At 48.9% G+C, this 10,137-nt stretch overlaps 1 protein-coding gene across 1 annotated transcript in view; it reads right to left on the bottom strand.

Moving 5' to 3' along the window:
- Positions 1–633: 633 nt before the first annotated feature.
- CDYL2 (chromodomain Y like 2) overlaps positions 634–10,137 on the bottom strand; it is a 168,586-nt gene continuing 159,082 nt past the window's right edge. Inside the window, exons 6-7 of the mRNA XM_086688848.1 lie at positions 9,290–9,433; positions 634–6,677 (exon numbers count right to left, since the gene is read on the bottom strand). Coding sequence (XP_086544974.1) covers positions 6,519–6,677; positions 9,290–9,433 — 303 coding nt within the window. The 3' untranslated portion in view covers positions 634–6,518. The remainder of the gene's footprint in view (positions 6,678–9,289; positions 9,434–10,137) is intronic.

The raw sequence follows: 10,137 nt of genomic DNA, 5'->3' as shown, positions 1-10,137 counted from the left end.
TGGCACCCGAGACAGAGCAGGAGGCTCAACACTGCTGCTGGACAGACGGACGGTTAGACCTTGACCTTGGGCGAATCCCTTTCCCAGGATCCCCTGTTGGCCAAGATCCCTGGAAAAACTCCTTATTCCTCTCCCGCTGCCCCTGGGATGTCACCAGGGCCAGGCCTTGGAGGCCTGGCGCCCCCCTCCCCCCGCCCCAGCGTGCATCTCATAAGAGCCACGTGGTGATGATCGAAGCAACAAGATCACGCACATGGAAGAACTTGACATAATTCCACAGTGACAAAAATTGTCGCCAGCCACATATGGCGGCTAGGGTTGTGCAAGATCAAGCTCTATGGGGGTCATCTTTGGTGAGGAGGCAGCCCTGTGCAAGTAACCTTCCACGCATACCAGGGAAGGGATGAATGCTCCTACCAACCCCCCATGAAAGATAATCCCTCCCCCACCCCCATTCTACAGTCCTCTAGTGTCAAGCTGTTGCTGCCCAGTAGCTACCAGCCCGAATCATTGAAGCCTCAAGCCGGGAACCCAGACACAACCTAGAAGTATCAGGGGTTTCAACCCCCTGGGAGCCCAGAAACTTCCCTGTTCAGAAACCACAGGTTTGTGAGTTTCATGCACACAGGCAAATGCTGACGAAGTTTCAACCTTTTTATTCAAAGCAGCTTCTCACAATGTATAAATACTGCATATTAGCACACATGAAAAATACAACTTCTAAGGCACCCAGAAATGTGTTCATACACGTTACAGGACCATTCACAAAGAGAGTGTACAATTTGCTCTAGACAGTCAGCATTTGATAAGTCAGAAGATTATTATCCCTCAGGACTGCACCCAGTCTCGGGAAATATTTACAACGCAGTGAGAAAGGGTCAGCTGTACCTGCTTTATAATTCTATGAAGTAGTCATACTTACAAATATTCAGAACTAGTTAAAGACTCTCCCATGATAACCTGGCAAAATAAAACAAGTAGCCTAATTTGCAAAGGTCTCCTTGGATTTCGGTGTGTGTGCTACACCCATGATCAAATCCAAACACTCTTAGGGTGGGCTGGATAAGTTTTTGGTAGCCTGCTTCATTATCAGAAATTTGGTAATAAGCCTTACCACTAGAATGTCCCTTCGTCAGTGTCGATCATTTCTCAACCAGTTAATGGATCGGTGATTTCATCATGAACGAGAAATGGGGCATCCCTTGGTGTGAGAATTGAGGGAAATTCTTCTCATGCCAAACAGGACATTGGAATGGGTCAATGAAGAACAAAAGGAGGCGGAAATTTGGCAACTGTGGGATGTTGCACAGTGTAGACACATTTTTTAAAACTCACACTGGAGGTTCCCATTCAGATGGAACAGTCTACACTGGTGAGGTCATCTGGAAGAATGCCAGACCTCCACCTTCCATGATATGGATAAAGGCTGGGACTGCACAGCAGAAACACCCACCTGAGATAGCAAGTTTCAATCTGAGAAACTCATCTTCCAGAGCCTTCTCAAGGTGATAAATCCCTCTGCACGGCCAGCCAGGCTGGCAGAAGCGAGCAGCTTCTCTGTGCCATAAAGCACGCACACCTCTGTCTGGATGTGCCCACAGTCTATGAAACTCGGGTTTTGTTGGAATAATGGAATTCTTTGGTCCTTGGTTTTATGAAAGGCAATATTTTCACAATCCTGTCAATGTGGACATCAGCAAAATGACTTCCAGCTGGGACTCATGGCACAGGGACAAATTTAATACCAGATGGAACGTTCTACACCCTCCAAACTTCCTGGAGCCCCCTGAACGAGCTCCAGCGTCAGGCCAGGTGCTGGGCCAATGAGGCATGGTTAACCCAGGGAGACACCAGAGCTGAGGCTTAAGATCAGACGTCAGTTCTTCTGACTGCCTCACACACTGCAAACACTGGAAGCAAATCTCCACCCTGATGGTAGACTGTGTGAACGCTTACTAGAGCTGAGCACAATAACTTGACTTCAGCCATACAGCAGCTCTGGTCTCGAGTCACCTGTAAAGCCTTCGTGAGGAGAATCAGTTGGTAGCTACGGAAGTGCAGCCAACTGAAAGGAATCGTAAGTTTTTGCAAAAATTTAAGTCCAAATCCCAGATGGTTTTGGTAGGTCTCGGACACAGTGGATGCACCACCGATGAGCTCCGCGACTTCTACTCCATTAAAACGGCCCCTGGTGAAAGGGCTCAGCTGATGTGATGTTCTTCATCTAGTTTGCCTTTGCCCTGCTAAACTCAGGTTTAGTATGGCTTAACACGCACAGTTCATCGATAAGACACTCAGGGCACATGGGAATGCTGATTACGTAACTGAAATTGACTTCAGATTGTCTACACAGTAAGACTCACATGTAAACTTTGTTAACACCTCTCAAGGAGTGCTGACCTCAGCCAGGCTGGATGGTTCCAGGTCAACCCCAAGGGACCCGGGGTCAACCGCCAAGGTCAAGAGCAGGAAATGCCATTTGTTCAGAACAAATGATAGACCAGCAAGCCCTCCCTGTGACCATGTCTAAACCACGTGAATAGTACGAAGGTGGCTCCGGAAAACCTGTCCTCGGTCCATTCGTATGGTGAAAGATAAATCACCAAGGTGCCTATCTGGCCCCTGCTGCCATCAGCTCAACCAAACTCTTCGGATTAGCCATGACTTACAGACTGCACTGAGTCCATCAACATGGCTTACGTTGCTTGGAAGAAACAACCCGTATTACCCTTATTTTTATTTTTATTTTTTTTGCAACAAGCTTAAGGCTCTGTTCACAGACTCCATCAACTGCCACACAGTGAGACTTTATGGGGAGGTCCTAAACTACATATGTAGTTGCAAAGGTTGGCAAATTTACTGATCCTAATGGTAAGGCTTATCCACAAATTCAATACATTTTCAAATGATGCTTCAAACTCAACTACTTTGAGAAAAAGAAGATTAAACCTGCTCTCTGACAACACGAGAGCAGTAGATTCTAATGAGAAAACGAAATGAAACCATTGGCAACAAACCAGTATGCTATTTTTTGAAAGAACAAGTGATATTAATGGAAAAGATTGCCTAAAACGCATATCCTAACTTATCACAGAAATATAAAAAGTTTATATTCTGAAAATAGATACTGTATTAAAGTCTGTAAGCATTTCAACCCAAATTTGCAGAAATAACTGAGCAACACTTATCTACAACAAAAATATACATGCAAGACAACCCCCAAATGGTTTCCCTTAAATATCTACAAAGGCAAAGTGTAGATTTTTAAAGATTATACAAAACCATTTACAGAGAATAAAATAAAATACTTAAGAAATCTCATTTAGAGTCTTAAATACTGTGTATATTAGTGAGAGTGTCTAAACTAATATGTACAACAGATCTAAGTGTCTGAATCCAGAAACACAGAAGAGAAGCAATTCTGCATTTTAAATATTCACTTAGGAAGATTTGAAGACATTTCTCTTTGTTTCTCTTAAAAAAGTGTTTTCCACAGAAACAAGATTGGAAAATTGCATGAATGTGACTCAATTTCAAATTAAAAAAAGTTTACAAAATTTTCTAAACCAACAATTAATGGGAAACGCCATTCAGCATTCAGTCAAGGCTATTTTTAAACGTGGATATCTGGAGCTACAGTTGTACTGATCAGGGTCCATTTTGATTACCACTTTCCCATCCTCATACCGAACTTCATATGGAAAAAAAACCTATTGTCATGCTTCAGAGAGAACACTTCCTAGTTTAGTCTACAGTGAACAAGAATAACATTTTAAATCAATTCTCTGCTGCCTTCTCAAAGCTACCCAATTTCATTCTTAGAGGGTAGTTCTTGACAGTTTTTGCCCACAGACATTATTTGAACGCAGGAAGGGGAATGTTGGGCACAAGGGCACTAGAGTGTGGTTTCTGAATGGTGGGGAGCTCTGACCAACTTGGCAAAGTTCCGCACAAAGTCCTCTTGGAACCGGAACTAAGTCTGGCAGTTCCACCACAAGACGCTGGGTGCTGACCACCAGGGGTTGGAGCAGAGAAGGGAGGGGAGTTCTAACGCATGGCTGACAGGATGGCAAGGAGTGGGCTGCCTAGAAGGTTCCTTGACTGAAGAAGTACTCTCAACTAACTTCCCACCCTTATCTGTTCTTCCAACCCCAAAGGTCATTCTGGGTTAGGTCTGCCAAAACCAGGCACAATTCCTCAGAGACCTGCCCTGGCTCTGGAAAGGGACAGACAGGGTGGTGTGGAGGTAAAACAGGGTTCAGGGAGGGGAGAAAGGGTGCTATGGGTGGAGAGAGGGCTCTGTGACCGAAGATAAGAAGTGAGAGCCTGAGCCCCGCCCCCACCCCCCGCCCCCGCTCCATCTCGAGAAAGCTGTTAGGAATAAACCCTGACACATCCACAGCTCTGGCATTTTCCATCCCAGGTCAAATTGCTAAAAGTTACCTCGATTTCATCTTCACAGTATCAAAACAACCATCCAGAAAGTGGAGAATTCAGCCATGCGGTCTACCCCACAGCAAACAGATTTAACCTACTTCTGCCCAATTGGTGGAACATCCTCCTCGAATAGACTGTATAGAAACAACCAAAACACAGACCGTCTTTTAAGACACCTCCTGTGGTACCCAGAACCGACAAACTGACGGCCAGGAACTCTACCTGAGTAACGGTTTCATATTCTTACCTTATCCTTCAAATGTTCAGAAGTTTGGATCTGTGGTATGTCCAAAGCTACAGGATTTCAGGTTCTTTCAGCAGAGAAGAGAGGTGGACATTGATCCAAGGGAACTTCCAAACATCCTCTGCCAACCCTAACAAGAACCCAGACACTGCTCTATAGACAGAAACCCATCTGCCCCCAGAAAATACACAGAAAGCATGGGGCTCTTTCTTCAGAGGATTTAGCAGTGGTGAAGAGATTATCCGCACAACACACGGGAACGATGTCTGTCCAGGGGCTTGGGGAAAGCATACATTTGGTTTCCCAGAGGAAGAGACAGACCCAAGTGGAGATGGGACAGCAGGCATCTGGGCAAAAGCGGCTGTTTCCCTAGAGTAATCCCTTACGGCCTAGGTCTGTGGTTCCTGCAGGATCCCACGGGGACCAAGCAGAGACAGGAGAAGAAGGGAGGGGAAGGCAAGAAGCTTCCTCTTCCCTGACCCTCCTGAGGTCATGGGCAACTCAAAAGGAGAGAGGCTGTCTATAGAGGGAACCACGGCCATTGTAAGGATCGCGTCCAGATGAACTCCACACGCACCGTCTACAAGACCACGTCTCTAGCCATAGTGTAGAAGCTCAACCTGTTCTTAAAACACAAAGCTCGGGGCCGTGAATCCCCTCCCATTGTATCTGCTCACCTTTAAAAGAGAAAGGGCCAGAAGGAGACAGGAAACCATCTGTTTCGCCCCCCGATCAGCTGATCAGAGCTGATCAGCTCTTCCTGACGTCACAAATTAGGGACTGGGTCTGTCTCAGTACCATTCAGGCCAGAGGCCCCTTTATCTCCTTCAAGGCAGCAGAGTGAAGAAAAAAACTCTCCCATAATTTCTCCCAACAACAAGTATGCAATTATTACAGCTGAGAACCATTTTACATGACGAGGATCTGCAAAGCTATTCCTCCTACCCACAGGGACCCTTTCACTCACATCTCTCTGAATTTTAATTCTGCGTGGTTCATTGCTAGAATGCACCAAACGGCATGAAGCTCGTGTGGGATTTGGTCCAGGGCAGTATGAAAATAATATCTGTGTCGACAACAGATATCATAATACATAAACAAAAATAAATAAATTAAATAAGGTTGATTAAAGAAAAACAATTTTTCCTAGTAGTTCACGTTTTTGTAAAACTAGCGTTACATATAATACACATAAATTATCAGAATTTCCACTTACATTGTTTTAAAAATATATATTTAACAAAACATTCCTAAACGTACGACATCTGGGTTTGCAAATCGCTCAACTGGGTTTTAAGACCAAGCCCTAAAAGTCACACAGATTTGCATCAGAGAGAACAGTGAGGCTGGCTCTACACAACCGTTTTCACTCATCGGTCTGGAAATTCCCTAAGATGGACCGTCCCCTGTCACCGGATCTGCACTTAACCGGAGAGAGCCATACAGCCAAGTCTCCAAAGCAGAGGCACTGTGTAGACGCAGCCTGAGTCAGAAGGAAGGGGGAGACCGGTCTTCCCCTTCCTGGACCAGGGTGGTGCATTTTCGCGAGTGGGGACCGACTGGCAGAGGCCTGGGAAGATATAGCCCTCAATAGCTCTCTAGCCAGCGGAAGGGCGGGTGGGGGGAGGGCCCGGGGGAGGCCAAGTATGCTGAGTTTCCCATCTGTTATACAAAACCAAACCAATGCAGAACAACCAAAGGACAGGAGGAAATGGACACGAGAGAGACACCTTGACGGACCCCTCAGCCAGCACACTCTGTGCTCCGATCTCCGAGGCACGGCGCAAAGCTGGAAGTCAGGTGCCCTCGAGCGTGGGGGCGAGTGGCCGGGGGCTCCTCAGACTTCGTAAATTTTGTCCTGCAGGTAGCTGAACAGGGAATCCAGGCCCTTGGAAGAACTCCAGAGCTGCTTGAGCATGAGGCATTCTTTCTCGTTCACGTCTTCGAGCACAGATTTCAGGAAGCTCCGAACGAGGCATTTCGACTCCTCCAACACCTGAAGGGAAACGCATGAGCCTCGTTAGCCGGCCCCGGGACCTCTGCTCCAGGAGAACGTACTTGGCCTATGAAGCACCAGCTAACCTTCCGATGCCCAAAGCCAGAAGAGACTGCCTCCTGTAGTCCGGAACTTCCCAGGCCTGTGACCCCGGCGATGCCAGGGATGGATTCCAGGCATGCCAAGATGTTGAGCCCTCGGCCCCTGGGATGGCCGGGGTGGGGGTGGGGGGCCCATGTTACCCCCGACCGCAAGAGCTTTGTCCTTTCCCCGAGGGTCTGACACAAACTCAGTATCATTCTGTACAGGCAGCATGAAAAAGATTGGGAGACACCCGACTTCACCTCCCCGTGCTTCTCTGTCACCTGTGAAACAGCAACAATGACACCTGGCTTAAGGATGGCTGGAACCACAGAGTAAGATAACGAACGGACACGGACGGCTGTCAAAGTATCCATCGGCCCAATATCAGTGGCGATCGTGGCAATAATCAATAACAATTTGCAGTAATTACAGCGAAGGGTGAGAACAGCGATGACAGATAGTAATAATGCCACAGTACTACAGTAGCAACAATAACGGTAATTAATGTTAGTAATGTGGTGGTGAGAAGGGCAGTGGTGGTGACGATGCCATGGTGTTAGGACAGTGATGTCCGAGGACAGCAACGAGAGCAGTGACGTTGGTACGAGTGGTAATAATGGTAACGATCCTCATCAGAGTGATGAGTGACAACGACCCGACAACGACAACAACCAGATCAGAGTAATAACAACAAGGCCACCACAATCACTACTGACCAACCGGCTGCATGAGAAGTACTCTCCCTGCTTTCTCTCATTTCTTCCTCACGATAACTCCATAAACAGGTAGTATTTTGGTCACCACATGACGGATAAAGGAAGTCCAGGTGCCCGGGGCTGCGTGACGGGCGTGGCCTGCAGTCACCTGGCTGACCCGGACGGACCGCCGCCTTGCTTGGGCACAGCCGCCGTGGGGCCGTCAGGCCCCAGGCATCCTTGCACCGGCCGCGACCATCCTGTGCTGATGTCAAGGTTTCGCTTCACGCTCTCCCAAGGTGCTTTCAGATAGGAAAAGCAAGACAGGAGCTCCCTTGCTCAAGCTGGCCGGCAGGGAGCTGGGGTCTTCCTCCTCGGCCTGGGCTGGAGGCCGCCTCCTGCCTCACAGGCATTCCCCTGCAGAACACCGTCTCCCAGGCCGTAGGGCAGATTCCTTTCTCGGGCAGCTCACCCCAAAGCTCCTGATTTCAGGACTGTTGACAGGAGACATTTCTTTGCAGTATTTCTTCAACAGCTTGTTCCCCTGAGTACGTCCACTGCCCAAAGGCCAGACTCCTTGCGGAGGTTGGGGCGGGGTGGGGAACGTTGAAGCCTTTGTCCTACCTTCCTTTTCAGCTTCAATGTCCCTCCAACACCCTGTGTACCTGCATAAACTGCTATGAGCCACTGCCTAAACCCCGCAGGAGTTTTCGGACTCCTGTGACCTCACTCACACCACTTGCTCTGCTGAGAATTTCTACACGCGTCTCCGGGTAGCCGATCCTAGAGGTCACCGGCTTTTTTCTGCCCGGGAATTCCCGAGACATGGGATTGTCTGTGCTCAAGTCAGGAAGGTCCCCGGCAAAGTGGGATGAGCTGGTCACCGCAGTTATCAGGAAAATTAAAAGAGAATCCACAGAAAGAGGTCAGCAGAAGGTGTGGCCCATACTAAATGTTCACCAACGATGCGGGCCCAGGGCCACTCTGTCATCCTCACTGGCTTCCAGGGAGCAGAGCTTACACACAGCAGGTGCCCGATTGAGGCCGATGAGGCATATCATGAAGCAGCATGGCAGCTGGGGGCGAGGGGCGACGGAGACAAGGAAGGGGTGCTCACGGGTCTGACCCCTAACTCCAGCCCAGCAGCCCCCTGACTCTGGAGGACACAAGGAGGCTCTCCCTCACGTGGGCCCTTTTCTCCCAAATCACCTTTCTCATTTCCTAGACCAGCCCTGTGGCTCCAGGAACAGCCTCTGCTCCACCTTTCAACAGGATATTTCCGTACTGTGCTCAGAGTGACTTTTATGAGATAAAATCGACACTTAATTAAAATCGGGCGCCTCTGCAGAGCTGTTATTTATTTATCCATTTCTCGGTGTGTCTTCAGAGTCCAGTGGTGATGTTTAAATGTGCCAAGCGCTCAGTGGGCAGAAGTGAAATACGAGGGCGGATATGCCGGTTTCTCTCATCTCCCGGATGGCTTAAAACCCTTGGTCCTTATTTGCCTTTGTTTCTCATATTCTTTAAAAACTACAGATGTTTTGTGCTTTCGTGCGTGTCTAGGACTTTCTTTTAAGGCAACGTACTCTACCCCAGAGCATAAATCTCTGCTGTGTGGTTTTCCAACTGGAGATGATGGGGAATATACCTAAGGATGCGGACTTTCTCTCTCCGGGTTTAAGCTCTTGGCACCGAGAAGAGGCATCTGCGGCATTGTTACACATACACCCTGCGTGACCTCTGGCAAGTCAGTCAGTCCCTTCCAGACTCATCACCCGCATCTGTAAAATGGGTCTGTTGCAAGGACAAGCACACAAAGACACAGAAACTCACCACTGCGCTGCAGGATGCCATCTCCTTGACCCGCAACATGACCTCCTGGCTGAACGTGGTTGGCCAGAAGACCTGGGACACGAGTCCCCTGCTGCATGCCTCCTGGGCAGTGAGCTTCCGTCCACAGAAGAGCATCTCATTGGCCTGAAAAAAGCAAAGGCAAAGGGAAGGCTGAGAGCCCAGAGTGCCTCCCACATCTGCTAGCGAGGCCTGGGCTTGACACGCACAACTGTCCCGGCTCCCGAAGGCAGGGTCATCATCAGCTGGGAGGGTCAGATAAGCTTTGGGAACTGCTTGAAGACATCTGTGTCTGTGCACATGCTTCTGATCAGGGGGTCCACAGCTTTCTTTAAATTCCCAAAAGAAGCCGCGTACCTACTGTGGGTCCGTCTGCCCGACACCCCTCCCCACGTCTGGAGGCGGACCCACAGCAGTGGGCTTGCACCTCGGGCTGCGTCCATTTCGGTGCTGAACACATATCCACCCTGTGCAATAAAGCCCTAAGCTGGAGGTGAGGGGGAAGAATCTTTCTCCCTGCCTGGTCGATGCTCAAGTCAAAGAGCCCAGGGCCACCCCCTGCCGTGTCCCCACTCTTTGGAGAAGTGGGTCCACCAAGAAAGGAAGGATGGAGAACAAGAGTCTTGACTGGGCTGGGATTCCTGGACCCCAGCGACAGGCTCCGCCTCTGCATACGCAAGTTATGACAACCACTGCATTCTTTTTCCTTCCCCTTTAAACCAATTAAAGTGCTTCCATCACCGGCAGCCAAAAAGGTCCTAAATAATACCCTAATACTAAAGCAGAGAGGTGCGTCTCTCCCAGTGGCCCAGGGCTGTGCCCACTTGTGA

The sequence above is a fragment of the Puma concolor genome, chromosome E2 (genome assembly GCF_028749965.1).
Source record: "Puma concolor isolate L17-30 chromosome E2, mPumCon1.1.hap2, whole genome shotgun sequence".
In the NCBI taxonomy this organism is placed as follows: Eukaryota; Metazoa; Chordata; class Mammalia; order Carnivora; family Felidae; genus Puma; species Puma concolor.
The sequence above is the reverse complement of the archived record's forward strand: the minus strand, read 5'-3'. Positions and strand labels throughout refer to the sequence as shown.